At 47.4% G+C, this 17,035-nt stretch overlaps 1 protein-coding gene across 1 annotated transcript in view; it reads right to left on the bottom strand.

Annotated features, from left to right (window-relative positions):
- Positions 1-16,872, bottom strand: part of LOC139159287 (GTPase IMAP family member 8-like) — a 23,249-nt gene extending 6,377 nt beyond the window's left edge. Inside the window, exons 1-4 of the mRNA XM_070736615.1 lie at positions 16,613-16,872; positions 14,978-15,032; positions 12,564-13,218; positions 1,234-1,273 (exon numbers count right to left, since the gene is read on the bottom strand). Coding sequence (XP_070592716.1) covers positions 1,234-1,273; positions 12,564-13,218; positions 14,978-15,032; positions 16,613-16,807 — 945 coding nt within the window. The 5' untranslated portion in view covers positions 16,808-16,872. The remainder of the gene's footprint in view (positions 1-1,233; positions 1,274-12,563; positions 13,219-14,977; positions 15,033-16,612) is intronic.
- Between the last annotated feature and the right edge of the window lie 163 nt (positions 16,873-17,035).

Genomic DNA, 17,035 nt, shown 5'->3' with positions numbered 1-17,035 from the left:
TAGAAAGGGAGGAAAATAAGGAAGGAGGGAGGGAGAGCGGGGGAAGAAGGGAGAGAGGAAAGGAGGAGGGGGAAATAAGGAAGGAGTGAGGAAGGAAAGGAGGGAATGAAATAAGGAAGGAAGGAGGAAGGGAAAGAGCGAAGAGATAGGAAGGGTGGAAAGAATGAGGGAGTGAAAGAAGGGAGGAAGGAAAGAAGGGGGAAAATAAGGAAGCAGGAAGGGAAGGGGGATGGAAGGAATAGGAATTCTGTAAAAAGGAGGAGGGGAGGGAGGGAAGAGATAGGGAGGAGGCAAATAAAGAAGGAGGGAGGGAGGAAAGGAGGGAAATAAGGATGGAGGGAGGAGTGCAAGGAGGGAAGAGATAGGAAGGAAGGAAAGGAGGGAGGGAAAGAAGGAAGAAGTGAGGAAGGAAAGAAGGAGGGAAATAAAGGGAAATAAAGAAGAAGGGAGAAGATAGAAAGGGAGGAAAATAAGGAAGGAGGGAGGGAGAGCGGGGGAAGAAGGGAGAGAGGAAAGGAGGAGGGGGAAATAAGGAAGGAGGGAGGGAGGAAAGGAGGGAATGAAATAAGGAAGGAAGGAGGAAGGGAAAGAGGGAAGAGATAGGAAGGGTGGAAAGAAGGAGGGAGGGAAAGAAGGAAGGAGGAAGGGGAGGGAGGGAGGAGATAGGAATGGTGGTAAGAAAGGGAGGGAAAGAAGGAACGGAGGAGAAGAAAGGTGAGAGAGAAGGAGGGAAGGAAGGAAGGAATGGAAGGAATGGAAGAAGCGAAGAAGGAAAGAAAAAAGGGAGGGAGGGAAAGCAAAAAACCAGCCAGGAACCCACCTCACCCCACCACACCACACCCAGGGATAAATCGTAGGGACCCCAAATCCGGGGCTACGCCCTCCCCCCTCAACCACCCCCCTCCCCTCCAGCCCCTTTTACAAATCGACGGAGTCGGAAGAGACCCTGGAGGTCATCTAGTCCAAATCCGTCCGCCCCCCTCCCCTCCACCAAGCGGGACCTTCAATTTGGGGCGGCGAAGGAGAAAAGAAGACCCTTTGCCAATTTCGGAGACGTTTCCGGAATCCAGAAGAAGAAGAGCTGGAAGGGACCCGGTGGAGTTATCTTTCTAGTCCAACCCGCTCCGCGCGCCAAGCGAGCGGAGTCTCTTCTCGGTGGGGAGTAGGGTTCTAGCCACCTCCCCCTTTTCTGTCCGCCCCCCTCCCGAGAGTCTCGACCGGACGGACACCAACCTGAGGCGCAGAAAAATCAGCGAGCGTCTCTTCTCTCTTTCTGTTTCAGCTGCGCGGAAATTCCTGGGGGGGGGGCAGTTGGGGGGGCGATGCGCGGAGGTGGGGGCGGAGTCACCTCCAATTGGCTGCACCCAGCATCCTAGCCCCCTCCCTTTCCCCCGATCCGCCCGATTGACAGAATCGGAAGAGGCCCGGCAGGTCATCTAGTCCAGCCTACCTCTACCTGGGCTCGAACTCCCAAACCTCCCCATCGCGAGGGGGAAGAGCACTCCCTGTAGGCCAGACAGCGGGGCTGGGTCTTCCTCGCCGCTCCCCTCCCCGCTCGCCCACCGACCCAAATTTGCCCGGTCGCCTAATCTTCCAAATAACCTGGCCTGGCAATCCGGATTATTAATTGGGGGGGGGGGGGTTGGACTAGATACAGCTCATCTATCTGGAACCCATACCACATCCCGGACATCAACACCCTTGAAAACGTCCAAAGATATTTCACCAGAAGAACCCTTCACTCCTCCACTCGAAACAGAATATCCTACGAAAATAGACCTGGGTCTAGAAAGCTTAGAACTACGGCGCCTAAAACACGATTTAAGTATTGTCCACAAGATCATATGCTGCAACGTCCTACCGGTCAATGACTACTTCAGCTTCAATCGCAACAGCACAGGAGCACGCAACAGATTCAAACTTAATACCAACCGCACCAAACTTGACTGTAAAAAATATGACTTTAACAATCGAGTTGTCCAAGCGTGGAACTCATTACCGGAAACAATAGTGTCAACCCCTAACCCCCAACATTTCTCCCTTAGACTATCCACGATTGACCTCTCCAAGTTCCTAAGAGGCCATTAAGGGGCGTACATAAGTGCACCAGTGTGCCTTTCGTCCCCTGTCCAATTGTCTTTCCTTTATCTCATATATCATATACTGTATATTTTCATCTTTCATATATCTTCTCCTCTATTTTTACATTTATCTTTATATATATTACTTCATGTCTATTCTCTTCCTATGTATTTGTGTATTGGATGAATGAATGAATGAATGAATGAATGAATGAATAAATAAATAAATAAATAAATAAATAAATAAATAATGACCTCTAAGGCCCCTTCCAAAACTCTTTCGGCGTGCATATTCCGCCGGGATCCTTTTGCACCAGCCTAGTCCCCCCTCCCCCGAAAAGCCAGAAGAAGGGAAGAATAAAAGAGTTTGAAAGGGATCTTCGAGGTCATCTAGGCTTACCCACCCCCCACCCCCCCACCCCCCGAGCTCATCCGGAGCAGGAAGGAATTGAGAGCAGACTAGCGTGGGAAGGGGTCCTCGCAGAGCGTCAAGTCCGACCCCCTGCTCGAACAGGACACCCCGATAGAATCAAAATGAGGAGGGACCTCAGAGGTCATCTAGTCCAGAGGTCCCCAACCGCCGGTCCGCGGACCGGGACCGGGCCGTTGGGGTTTTCCAGCCGGTCCGCGGCGTCGGAGACCCAAAGCCCATGTGGAGGAAGACGGAGCCAAGCGGGGCCACCCGGAGACCTTTTCCCGTCTTCTTCTCCTCGCTCGCTCCCCTCATAGCCAGCAGCCCCGCTCGCGGGGGGATGCCCGTTCGTAGCTACCAGCCCGCCAAGCGTCGAGGGGGCTTCCGAGGCTGAAGGGAAGAGCCGGAATGCCCTTCCCGGGTTTAGATTGCTTGCTGTTGGGGAAAACGGAGGAGGCGGCGGCGGCGCGCGATCGCCTACTTTCTGGAGCGAGGAGAAAAGAACCGCCGCCTCCTCCGTTTTCCCCAACAGCAAGCAATCTAAACCCGGGAAGGGCATTCCGGCTCTTCCCTTCAGCCTCGGAAGCCCCCTCGACGCTGGAGGGATGGTTATGAGGGGAGCGAGCGAGGAGAAGAAGACGTCCCACTCATCGCTCCTGAGGGAACGGGCGAGGGCGTCGGAGACCCAAAGCCCATCCTGCGTGGAGGAAGACGGAGCCAAGCGGGGCCACCCGGAGACCTTTTCCCGTCTTCTTCTCCTCGCTCGCTCCCCTCATAGCCAGCAGCCCCGCTCGCGGGGGGATGCCCGTTCGTAGCTACCAGCCCGCCAAGCGTCGAGGGGGCTTCCGAGGCTGAAGGGAAGAGCCGGAATGCCCTTCCCGGGTTTAGATTGCTTGCTGTTGGGGAAAACGGAGGAGGCGGCGGCGGCGGTGGGGCGCGATCGCCTACTTTCTGGAGCGAGGAGAAAAGAACCGCCGCCTCCTCCGTTTTCCCCAACAGCAAGCAATCTAAACCCGGGAAGGGCATTCCGGCTCTTCCCTTCAGCCTCGGAAGCCCCCTCGATGCTTGGCGGGCTGGTAGCTACGAACGGGCATCCCCCCGCGAGCGGGGCTGCTGGCTGTGAGGGGAGCGAGCGAGGAGAAGAAGACGGGAAAAGGTCTCCGGGTGGCCCCGCTTGGCTCCGTCTCCCTCCACACAGGATGGGCTTTGGGTCTCCGACGCCCTCGCCCGTTCCCTCAGGAGCGATGAGTGGGACGTCTTCTTCTCCTCGCTCGCTCCCCTCATAACCATCCCTCCAGCGTCGAGGGGGCTTCTGAGGCTGAAGGGAAGCGCCGGAATGCCCTTCCCGCGTTTAGATTGCTTGCCGTTGGGGAAAACGGAGGAGGCGGCGGCGGTGGGGCGCGATCGCCAAGTTTCTGGAGCAGATAGGCTTTGAGTTTTTGGCTGGGGGGGGAGAAGTAGGACCTTCCTAAGTTCCCCCCCCAGTCAAAATCACAAAGCCAGGCAGCCCCCAGCCGCCAAAGGAGCCTCCTCATTCTCCCTGCCCTGTGGAGAAGTGTGGAGGGCTGCGTCACTAAGCTCCACCCCTCCATAACCCCACCCCCATATGACCAAAGCCCCCCCCACCGGGCCGTAGAAAAACTCGTCTAACTTAAAGCCGGTCCCTGGTGCTAAAAAGGTTGGGGACCTCTGATCTAGTCCAACCCCGTGCTCCAGCATGAGACTCTTACAGAATCACAGAAGGGACAACAGTGGGAAATTGTGCCTAGGCTCTTTAAGGGCTGCCTAAATTCCTTGTCTCCTTCTCCCGCTCCCCTCCCTCTCTCTGCTTCCCCCTCCCTGGGACTTAGGCCTCCCTCTCTCGGCCTCCCCCTCTCCCTCCCCTCCCCTCGGGACAGCGAAAACCACTCTCTTTCTAGACCCCGAAAGCGAAAGTGCTCGCTTGCAGAAGCGCTGCCGGGAAATCACTTGATTGAAGATAAACGTCCAGGCGGGTCAATGGAAGGGTCGAGAAGGGGAGGGGCGGCTCCGTCTGTTTTCTCCCCATATCTTTTCTAAGCAGGCGGGCCTCTCTCTCACCCCCCCCCCCGCACAAAAGCCCCCCCCCCCTTCCCTTCGCAACTCCAGTTTTTGGCTCCCTCCACCCAGCAGGAAGAGGGGAAACGCTAAAGGGGGCCAAAAGCCCACCTGGTTGGTTAGTAACGGGGCCCACCTCCCTCCTTTCCCCCCCATCCTGAAAGACGGACTCGGTTGAGAACAGCGGCGGCTGGATTGGAAGGGAGCTTGGTGGAGTCTTCCGGAACCCACCAATGGGGTGGAGTGGGGGCCAAAGCCCCCTGCAGCCCCCCCCCTCCGAAGAGACAGTTTATTTATTTATTATTAGAGTTGAAAGGGACTTTGGAGCTCATCAAGTCCAATAGAGCTGGAGAAGAGGAGAAGGAAGAGACCCCAGCCCCTCCCACCAACAGCATAGAATCCCACGGGTGGAAGGGACCTCCGAAGTCTTCTAGTCCAGTGTTTTTCAACCAGTGTGCAGTGGCACACTAGTGTGCCGTGAGACATGGTCAGGTGCCGCGAAGAAGGAAGCTCAGGTTTCGGTCTCCCAACTTTTTGCTGAGAGAGAGAAAGTAAGCAAGACAGAGAGAAAGAGAGAGAGAGAGAAAGCAAGAGAGAGAAAAGAGAGAAAGAGAAAGAAAGAGTGAGAGAGAAAGAAAGCAAGAGAGAGAGAAAGAGAGAGAAAGAAAGAAAGAGAGAAAGAAAGAAAGAGAGAGAAAGAGAGAAAAGGAGAGGAAGGGAGAGAGAGAGAGAGAAATTAGCAAAAAGGGGAGGAAAAAAAGAGAAATGAGAAAATGATTGAGACAGATAATGAGAGGAAAGAGAGAGAAACAAAAGAGAGAGAGAAGTGACTCTTGATTTAAGCAAATGATAAAAAGCACCCAAAGAATAAGAGAAAAAATCCCCAGCCCTCCCCTGTTTTTGGAAATTGTTCAAGAGTGTGTATACACACACAAGGGTGGGGAGGAGACAGATGAAAAAAGAGAGGAGAGTGTCTTAGGGTGTCATTTTGTGTCATTTTGGTTGGTGGTGTGCCCCAGGATTTTGTAAATGTAAAAAATGTGCCACGGCTCAAAAAAGGTTGAAAATCACTGTTCTAGTCCATCCCCCTACATACAATACACATTTCCCCTCTACACATTATATGCCTTATATATTATTTCCCTTTATCCCTATAATTTCTCTGACTGCCTGTTATAGCCAATTAATCAATTAAAAAAGGGAACATTCTCAGACAGGAAAGCCCCTTTAAAGAAAAAGAAAGGAAAGAAAGAAGAAGAAAAAGAAGAAAAAAGAAAAAGAGGAGAGAAGAAAGAAAAGAAAGAAAAAAGGAAGAAAAAAGCAAAGGAAGAAAAAATAGAAAGAAGAAGAAATAAGAGAAAAGATGAGTAAGAAGAAAAAGAAGAAAAATAAAAAGAAAAGAAAGAAGAACAAAAAAGAAGAAAAGAAAAGAAAAGAGAAGAGAAAAAAGACAAAAAGAAAAAAGGAAGATGGAAGAAAAAATTAAAGGGAAAAGAAAAGGAAGAAGAAGAAAAAGAGAAAAAAGAAGGAAGAAGAAAAGAAAAAAGAAGAGAAAAAAAGAAAAAGAAAGAAAGAAGAATGATTAAAATGATTAAAGCGTTTAGAAACATAGAAACATGGAAGAGTGATGGCAGAAAAAAGACCTCATGGTCCATCTAGTCTGCCCTTATACTATACATTTGTATTATATTATTGTATTATATTGTGTTTTATCTTAGGATGGATATATGTTTATCCTTGGCATGTTTAAAATCAGTTACTGTGGATTTACCAACCACGTCTGCTGGAAGTTTGTTCCAAGCATCTACTACTCTTTCAGTAAAATAATATTTTCTCATGTTGCTTCTGATCTTTCCCCCAACTAACCTCAGATTGTGTCCCCTTGTTCTTGTATTCACTATTAAAAATACTTCCCTGCTGAGCCTTATTTAACCCTTTAATATATTTAAATGTTTCAATCATGTCCCCTCTTTTCCTTCTGTCCTCCAGAGTCCAGACTATACAGATTGAGTCCATTAAGTCTTTCCTGATATGTTTTATGCTTAAGACCTTCCACTATTTTTGTAGCCCATCTTTGGACCTGTTCAATTTTGTCAATATCTTTTTGTAGGTGAGGTCTCCAGAACGGAACACAGTATTCCAAATGTGGTCTCCCCAGCACTCTATACAGCAGGATCACAATCTCCCTCTTCCTGCTTGTTATACCCCTAGCTATGCAGCCAAGCATTCTACTTGCTTTTCCTACCACCTGACTGCACTGTTCACCCATTTTGAGACTGTCAGAAATCACTACCCCTAAATCCTTCTCTTCTGAAGTTTTTGCTAGCAAAGAACTGCCAACACAATACTCAGATTGAGGATTCCTTTTCACCAAGTGCATTATTTTACATTTGGAAACATTAAACTGCAGTTTCCATTGCTTTGACCATTTATCTAGTAAAGCTAAATCATTTGCCATATTACAGACGCCTCCAGGAATATCAACTCTATTGCACACTTTAGAGTCATCAGCAAATAAGCAAACCTTCCCTACCAAACCTTCCTCTATATAACTCACAAACATATTTTAAAAAATAGGACCCAGAACAGACCCTTGTGGCACACCACTTGTAACCAGTTTCTACTCCGAATACTCGCCATTAACAACAACTCTCTGATGTCTATGCTTCAGTCAGCTGCAAATCCACTGAACTATCTAGGGATTAAGTCCAATCTTCACTAACTTATCTATCAGCTCTTTAAGTGGAACCGTATCAAAGGCTTTGCTGAAGTCCAGATAGGCAATATCCACGGCACCACCTTGATCCAACACCTTTGTGACATAGTCAAAGAAATCAATGAGATTGGTCTGACATGATTTGCCTTCAGTTAAAGTCATGCTGGTTTGGGTCCAATAAGTTATTGTTTTTTAGGTGCTGATTTATCCTCTTTTTGAGTATAACTGATGTCAAGCTAACTGTAGTTACCAGCTTCTTCTCTAATGCCCTTCTTGTTGATAGACTAGTGGCCATTCTCCAAACATCAGGAACTTCACCTGTTAAAAGGGATTGGTTAAACAAATCTGTCAGAGGCGGCAGCAATCACAGACCCATTGCCTTATTTATCTTTAATTGTTCAAGTTCTTCTAAGACATCGGCCTCTAAGATCACTGGAGCTGAATCCCTACAGCTGAAAGCAATGCTATATCCATCCATAGTATTATATTGTAAGGTGTCTTTTGAGAAAACTGAACAGAAGTAGTTATTGAAATGGTCAGCGACCTCTTATTCACATCAGTGTATGTATTGTCCCCAGTACTAAGCTTTGTGATGCTGCAGTATTTCTTCTTCCTATCACTAATATATCTGAAGAAGGTTTTATCCCCCTTCTTTACAGATTTGGCAATTACTTCCATTTTTAAGGCTTTAGCAGCATATATTATCGGTTTCGCCTCCTTTTGTCTCATTTTGCCCAGTTTTTGGGTAAAAACATACTATTTAATTATTTCCTAGTTTAAAAGTAATGAAGGATACTACTAAGGTACTAGAGAAGGAAGGATAATAAAAAAACTATTAAGTATTCAATAAATAGTGCATAAACTTACTACCCTCACTCTGTCCATCGTCCCCCCCCCGGACAGCAGCCCATTACTGTAAACCGTGTACCTTACCATAAACACTATGCAAATATTTTAATATTGCAAACTTGCAGTATTATGAGTGATACTGATATATAACACTTTTAATTAAGTGGGTATATTGAATAAAAATAATGTTGAGTTTCAAGTAACACTGATTTTGTTGTAGTCTTGAGTGACATCTATGAAAAAATTCAGGTATTTATTTATTTATTCAATTTTGATGCTGCCCTTCTCCTTAGACTCAGGGCGGCTTACAGCAAGTTAGCAATAGCACTTTTTAACAGAGCCAGCATATTGCCCCCACAATCTGGTATGAAAATGTGCCACTTAGACACTATATTTTGCCACCCACACTGAAAAAAATTAGAGGGAACATTGCTGTATAAATGATACTAGTTAGAGAGAAACATTAGGACAGGGGATGGAAGGCACACTGGTGCACTTATGCACACCCCTTACTGACCTCTTAGGAATTGGGAGAGGTCGACAGTGGATAGTCTAAGGGTAAAGTTTTGGGGGTTAGGTGATGATACTACAGAGTCAGTAGTGAGTTCCATGCATCAACTACTCGGTTACTAAAGTTGTATTTCCTGCATTGGAGTTTGGAGGGGTTCACTTTGAGTTTGTATCTTTTCTGCGCTCGTATATTGTTGTGGTTGAAGCTTAAGTAGTCATCGACAAGAAAAATGTTGTAGCAGATGATTTTATGGGCTGTGTACAGCCTTTGTGTTGCTGTCTTGTTTTAAGATCCTTAGTTGGGAGTGGGGGTAGGTTTTTTCCTGCTACTCCATGGATCTGAGGAGTCATCTGGCCAAACAAAAATGCTGTATCTGTCATAAAGGGGAGAGCTACTAAAATATTTTGAGCATGTCAATTGTCCCACCAGAGGCAAGAATACTTTAGACCCCCCCCCCCCCCACACATACTGCTACACAACATTAAAATATGCTTATCAATCTGTGGGCCACTCTGATCACTGCATGATTCATCTACAAACAAAGATTGGAAGCAGCAAAACCAAAAATTAAAACAGGGAGGAGTTGCACCAAAGAGGCAAAGTTAAAGCTACCGGTTTGCTTTGACCCCCATGGACTGGAATATTTTTTGCAGATACCTCTGTGGACCTGAACCGTTGAAGTTTGTGACATTAATCTTTGGACCATTTCAGGAATTTGGACCACCTCTGCTCCAGCTAAGAACGTAGCAAAACACACAAGTTTGTTTGAACTTATTTTTAATCAACAACCGACTACTAGCAACTATCATAGTGGAGGTCGGTAACACACACACACACAAAAACCTCAAATCAGTCCTTTTTTTGCAAAAGCCCAATTGTTAATTAGTCGTCATTAACAGTTGGCATAAATTCAGAATAAAAATTGGAAGCGACCTTCTTCTTCCTCTTTACCCCCCTCCCCCACCCAGCAGCAAGAGTTCAAAAGCTCAAGGGGGAGAAAAGCCCACCTGGTTAGTTAGTAACCAACCATAACAGAAAGTAGGAAGAAGAAAGTAGAAAGAAAAAAGAAAGAAAGAAAGAAAGAAAGAAAGGAGAGGATAAGAGAAGAAGAAAAGAAAGAAAACGAAAAAGAAAAGAGGAAGGAAGGAAAAGATAATAGAGAAGAAAGAAGACAGAAGGAAGGAAGGAAGAAGAAAGAAAATAGATTAAAGAGATAAGAGAAGAAGAAAAGAGAGAAAAAGGGGAAAAAAGAAAAAGGAAAAAAAGAAAGAAGAAAGAAAGTAGAAAAAGAAAAGAAAAAAGAAAGAGAAAGAGAAAAGAAGAGAAGAAAAAAAAAGAAGACGAAAGAAAAGAAAGAAAGTCCTAAATCAGAGAAGAGCAATTAAGTCTTGCATAGCTCATAACATTTGGCAAAATGCCCAGAAGTTGTCCTCAATAAACAAACCGAAACAGATAAGCAGAGACAGGCACAAACATGAATTTTCAACCTTGTTTCCTGCAGCCTTTCAGCTGCCTTTACTGTCCTTACCTAGACTAGCAGGGTGGCCAATTAACCCCAAGCCTTACTCCCAAGGAGACCTCCTCTCAAGTAAACCATTCCTGTCCCTTGACAACTCTGTGTCCTCGTGCTTTAAGTCAGAAGCAGTGGTGTATTCTGCTTTGCGCTACTATCAGTGTGCTTTCCGTGGAGATCCGCGACCCTGGCGCGCACACGTTGGAGCGAGATTCGCTCATTACGCATGCACAGAAAGTCAAATATTGTGCGAGGATGCGCACAAGCATGAGGTTTTTCCAATGTTTGCCTTCCTTTGAAAAAATCGCCAAAATCTCACACTTACGCGCATCCTCGCACAGGATTCAGCTTCCTTCAGCTGATGGCGGGCAGGCGGGCGGGTGCCTCAAAGTGAGATTTGCTTCCTACACACATGAAGGAGGATCCGCCCACCCCTGCCATTTTTAAACTCGAATTTCAAATTCGAATTCAAAAGCGAGTCGCTTCCTTTTTCAAATTCAAATTTCAGCGCTGCTGTCACTTTGGGCACTAAGTGAATGGTTGTAACTCGAGTGCTACCTGCCTTTCCCTCTTCTGCTCTACCTTTGGAGCGCACTGTGGCACCCGTCTCTCATTTCAGCTTGAACCTCTGAGTAAAACTCCGTCGAGAAAGGCCTAGTGTCCTACAACATCAAGGGAATGACCAGTGGGGCAAAGCCGGAACTGAAAACCCCATGGTCAAATTACCAAATCTTAACGGTTCCTTCTTTCTATTTGCCTCCACACACTGATCAAATTCCAATGAGATGTTTCGATCAGCGAGTCACTTCCGTTTTCCCAACCGGAGTTCCTCGAAGCCTTTCTTGGAGATCCCAAAACACCCCCCCTGCCTCCCCTTTCCTCCCGATTTCACAGCATCTGGTACTGAATGGTTAGCTTGTCGGCTAACTCTCTGACTCCCACACTGCAAAACAACACACACACACACAACTTTTGGATAAGCAAGGGGATTTATTGGGTACATTAAAAAAGGCAAGCAGATGGCTTTGCGGAAAATAGGGGGTGACGTTTAGGAAAATATGAATTTACCCCAGGAAAACAGGAAGGGATGGATGGATGGATGGATCTATCTATCTATCCATCCCACCCAACTCCCAAAGGACTCTGGGTGGCTTCCAACAAATAAAAACAATTTCTAAAACGAGATAAAACATTCATCAGTAAAACACCATTAAAGCATGTATACTCTCCGTCACTCATCATTCTCGGCCCCATGTCTCAATCATCAGAGGCCCCAGGCCTGCTGGAACAGCTAGATTTTACAGCTTTGCAGAAGGCTGGTGAGGGGGGGAGGATATGAATCTCTGGAAGCAATTGGTTCTATAGAGCCGGAGCAACCACAGAGAGGGCCCTTCCCCGGGAGCCCTCCAGCTGACATTGTTTGGCTTGCGGGATGTAGAGAAGAGCGACTCTCTGTGTTCTTATTGGTCGCTGGGAGGTATGCAGCAGGAGGCGGTCCCAAAAACAGTCTGATGCTGAGCCATATAGGCCTTTATAGCTGATAACCAACACCTTGAATTGCGTTCGGAGACCGATATGGGGGTTATTGAGGCTCGCAGCTGGCAACTGACTGCGGGTTACTCACAAATCCAATTGAGAGAAAAAAACTCGGACAAGAAACTTGAAAACAACTTTTTCTCTTTGGTGAGACAACCCAGATTAAATCCAGGATGACCCTTTTATTGAAAGCAAACAAAGAAAGGCAGGCTTGGGTCAATTACACCAATTCAATCTCATAACGTATTAAGCGTACAAAATCTAACCAATAAAAACCACACAACTTGCGCTACATTTCAAAGTGCTGATTCAAGAGAAAAAGAAAGCAAGAGCGAGTGAAGGGCCCCATCAGCCCACCTCATGATATATAACGTTGCACTTTTCTTAGGCTAGCAGCAAAGAAGGCAAGATAAGAGTGCTGGGAAGGAGAATGTTGCTAGAGAAACTGGGTCATCACACGTGTCATGCTCAAGGTCTATGCTTTTCGCACGCACATTCCAAGACACTAGTTCCCGCGTTCCCACAGACCGATCACTAAGCAGTGAAGCTCGTGGAGCATCGGGGTTATACGAGTGTATCTTGGTGCTCCCACGACAGCTCCCGTGGCTGCATTTTGCACCAGTTGAAGACCCTGATGCAGGCTTCCCAAGCAAGGGACATGGGTCCTGGATGGTAGAGGCTGTGGGAGTCGGTTGATATTGGGGATGGGAAGGGAGGAAGAAAGGAAGGAAGATGGAAAAGAAGGAGGACATACAGCAAACCTGGTTCTTCGGAGGTGAGCAGAAAAGACAACAAAAGTAGAATTGCAAACTGGGCTCCTTGGCCATTTGTCAAGCAGAATTTGGGGTTGAGGTAGCATAGCCTAAAGCAAAGGACACAACCACGAAAGATTTTGCTTTTGTTTAAAGGTCTCCTTGTCCTCCCTCATCATCTCTTCTGTGTAGCAAGGGGCATCTCTGTTCTCCTGCACCAGCTGATCGATCATAGTCATCAGCTTTTCCATCTGAGCTTGTCGTTCTTCTCCTTTGGCCTTGTTGTTGAAAGCCAGGTAGCGGCCTCCACACAGCTTCACCTGATCCTTAAGCGCGATGTTTCCCTCGCAGATGAATTCCTCCAGTGACTTCCCATCCAGGTCATCTTTGCGGGTGAACAAGAGGATCATGTATTTCCTGGCCTTCAGGCTGAAGATCTCCTTGATCAGCTGAGCCACGTCTTCCTCCTCCTTGGTGAAACGGCCCGGACGAATCACCTGCAGAATGACGTGGGGGCCCGGGGAGCAAAACTTCACACACTTGCTCACTTCGGCTGACGTTTCATGGTTGGCACGCCCCGTGTCAAGGAATCCAGGTGTGTCGACGACCACCACCTTCCTGCCCTGCAGCCTGGTCTCTTCCTTTTGGCAACATATGGTGACGGAACCAAAAGCCATCTTGGATTCAAAGACCGGGCTTCCCAGGATAGTGTTTGCTGTTGCGCTTTTCCCATTGCCAGTTTTGCCCACCAGGACGATCCTCCGTTCAGGCCCTTAGTTCCAATGGTCGGGGGAGGGGGAGAGGAGAGAAGAAAGGGGACCGGTCAACAACGTTGTGGGAGATGCCCGGTGGAGACATCAAACAAGTCATTGGTCATGAATCTCTGCGGGGCCCGCAAGAGGTCGAAATTCGGCCTTTCTTATCTCCCACTCATTTCCCTTAACCGTTAGTAGGTGAGATTCTCATAGGGAGTTTAAACAGGCCCTAAATCCTGATACTTATTTAAACTGCCTGAATCTCCTGATTTTCCTGAAGTTTGACATCTCTCTCCCTCTCCCTTTCCCTCTTTCTCCCATCCCTCATTTATCATAACTTATCATCTACCTACATACCCTTCTAACTACCTACTTACCTACCTACCTACCAACCTATCTATCTATCCATCTATCTATTCTATCCTATCTGTCTGTCTATTTATCTATCCATCCATCCTTATCTATCCCTCCATCGTATCTATCTATCTATCTATCCATCCATCCATCCATCCATCTATCTGAACGACTGAACACACATGTGATCTAAATTCGGCCCACCCCGAATGCCTTTCTTATCTCCCGCTCATCTCCCTTAACCATTAGTAGGTCAGATTCTTGTAGGGAACTTAAACTTGCCCTAAATCTTGAAACTCATTTGAACTGCCTGAATCTCCTGATTTTTCCTCGAGTTTGATATCTCTCTCGCTCTCAGCCTCTCTTAGTTGGAAAGGAAGATGAGGAGTGTGAAAGTGTGGCAGTGGGGAGTGGGGGAGAGATAGCCGTGGGTGCTCTCCCTAACAGGTACAGGTATGACGGTCTTGGTATATTCGGGTTTCTTCCCATGTAGGATTTGGACATTTCTGGCGATGTTTCGACGAGGTCCCACTCATCATCTTCAGGCTGGTGTTTCTGTCCTTGTTCTAGGGCAAACAGGTGTTCACCCTAGAACAAGGACAAAAACACCAGCCTGAAGATGATGAGTGGGACCTCGTCGAAACGTCGTCAGAAATTTCCAAATCCTGCACGGGAAGAAACCTGAATATACCAAAACCGTCATATATATGTGTGTGTGTGTGTGTGTTTTCGTAGATTTAGGTTTCTTCCCGTGTAGGATTTGGAAATTTCTGGCGACGTTTCGACGAGGTCCCACTCGTCATCTTCAGGCTGGTGTATAGATCTTCTATCTCCTCCCTTCTCTTTCTCTATCTATCTATCATCTATCTATCTATCTATTTATCTATCTATCTATCTTTACTATCAATATCTATCTACCATCAATATCTATCTATCATCTATCCATCATCTACCTACCTACCTATCTATCATATCGATATCTACTATCCATATCTATTTACTATCAATATCTATCTATCATCTACCTACCTACCTACCTACTTACCTATCTATCCTATCAATATCTACTATCAATATCTATCATCTATCTATCATCTATCTATCATCTATCCATCTATCCATCTATCTATCTACCTACAGTATCTATCATATCTACGGTATACTTAACAACAGAAAAATGTACTCTCCCATCTGGGGAAAACCCAGAGCTTCACTTAAGAATGAGAAAAATCATAAAATGGAGCCGAAGTCTCTGAAATGTTTCACTTAACGATAGAAACATCAGAGTCTCCATACCGGTTGTAAAGTCGAATCCCCTGGTTTTTACCAGCACTTAACAAGCATAAGGTCCTCCTAGCCTGTTCCCCCCACCCAGGACCACAGCTCTTACCAACTCCCCCCTCCCTACCCAAACCAATTTACCTTGGATATTTTCAGACATTTCCGGAGAAATTGCACAGCGCAAATCTAGACGTTTCTGTGTGAAAAGAAAAAGAAATCAGTCAGGAAGTCCCCCCACCCTCACAACCCCCCAGAGAACACCCGGGAAAATCCAAGGGAGGAAAGAAAGAAAATTAGTGGACCAGAGGAATGCTGTCAATGTGGTTTACTTGGAAATTCCCTAAGGCATTTGACAAAATAGAGCATCAGTTATGGTCCACTTTGTTAAATGGCTCACAGAATATCCAAGCCAACCACACAACCTACTACTAAAGAAAGTAGGAAAAAAATGTGGGATGGACAGCAAATAAAGCCAGATGGATTCAAAACCAGCCGACCAACCGCACTCAATGAGAGAAAGAAGGGAGGAAGGGGGAAATAAGAAAGGAGAAAGGGAGGGGACAGAGAGGATAGGAATGGAGGAAAGAAAGAGAGGAAAATAAGGAATGAGGGAGGAAGGGAGGGAAGGGATAAGGAGGGAGGAATATAAGGAAAAGGGGAGGGAAGAAAGAAGGAGGGAAATAAGGAAGGATGGTGGAGGGGGAGGGAACAGATAGGAAGGGAGGAAAGAAGGGGGGAAAATAAGGAAGGAGGGAGAAAAATAAGGAAGGAGGGAGGGAGGAAGGAAAGAAAGAGGGAAATAAACAAGGAAGGAGGAAGGAAAGAAGGGGGAAATAAGGGAGGCAGAGAGGGGACTGAGGACATAGGAATGGAAGAAAGGGAGAAAAATAAGGAGGGAAGAAGGGAAAGAGGGAAGAGATAGTAAAGAAGGAAAGGAGGAGGGAGGGAAAGAAGGAAGGAGGAAGAGAGGGGAGGAAGGGAAGAGATAGGAAGTTAGAAAAGGAGGAGGGAGGGAAAGAAGGAAGGAGGGAAAATAAAAAAGGTGGGGGGGGAGGGAGAAGATAAGAAGGGAGGAAACAAAGGGAGGAAACAAAGGAAGGAGGGAGGAAGGGAAGAAATAGAAAGGGAGGGAAGAAGAAGGGAGGGAAAGAAGGGAGGAGGGGAGGAAGAGAGGAGATAGGAAGAGAGGAAAGAAGGAGGGAATGAAATAAGGAAGGAGGGAGGGGGAGGGAGGAGATAGTAAAGGAGGAAGGGAGGAGAAAGAGAGGATGGGAAGGGGAGGGTATAGGGAGAAAAGAAGAAGGGAGGAAGAGAGGAAAGGAGGGAAAGAAGGAAGGAAGGAGGGGATAGAAGGAGGAGATAGAAATTGTGGTAAGAAAGGGAGGGAAAATAAGGAAGGAAGGAAGGAGGGAGGGAAGGAGAGGGAGAGGGAGGAAGAAATGGGTGGAAGGAAGGAAGGAAGGAAGGAAGGAAGGACAACAAATATAGAATTGCCGAGTGGGCTCCTTGCCATTCAAGAAGCAGAAGCGCAGAATTCGGGGTGGGGGTGCCAATTGTCCCCCCACCCCACCCAGGGAAGAATCGGAGGGACCGATTCTTCCCTGGGGCACGTTCTCCCCCCTCAACCAGCTCCCTCCCTCTCCGCTCCAACCCGTTTTACAAATCGACGGAGTCGTAAGGGATGCGCTGGGGTCATCTAGTCCAGTTCCCCAGCCCCGAGAGCCAACCGAGCGGAGCCTCTTCTCGTGGGGGGGGGCTTCCAGCCGCCTTTCCCACCTTTTCGCCCTCCTCTCCCGAGAGTCTCGACCGGACGGACACCAACCTGAGCCGTCGAAAGTCCGGGAGAGTTGCTTCTCTCTTTCTGTCTCCGCTGGGCGGAAATTCCTCTTGGGGGGGGGAGTTGGGGGGGCTCTGCCCAGAGGCGGGGGCGGAGTCACTTCCGATTGGCTGCGTCCAGCATTCCATCACCATTCCTCGATCCGCCCGATTGACAGAAGGGGACCCGGGCAGGTCATGTAGTCCAGCCTGCCTCTATCTGGGCTCGAACTCCCAAACCTCCCCATCGCGAAGGGGAAGAGCTCCCCCTATAGGCCCGACAGCGGCTGGCTCTTTCTCGCCCCCTTCCCTTCCTCTCCGCGCTCGCCCACCTGCCCAAATTGGCCCCGTCTCCTTTATCTTCCAAATAACCCACGCAAACCT

Source organism: Erythrolamprus reginae, chromosome 2 (assembly GCF_031021105.1).
Source record: "Erythrolamprus reginae isolate rEryReg1 chromosome 2, rEryReg1.hap1, whole genome shotgun sequence".
NCBI classification, from domain to species: domain Eukaryota; kingdom Metazoa; phylum Chordata; class Lepidosauria; order Squamata; family Dipsadidae; genus Erythrolamprus; species Erythrolamprus reginae.
Note: the sequence above shows the minus strand (reverse complement) of the source record. Positions and strands in the feature narration are given on the sequence as shown.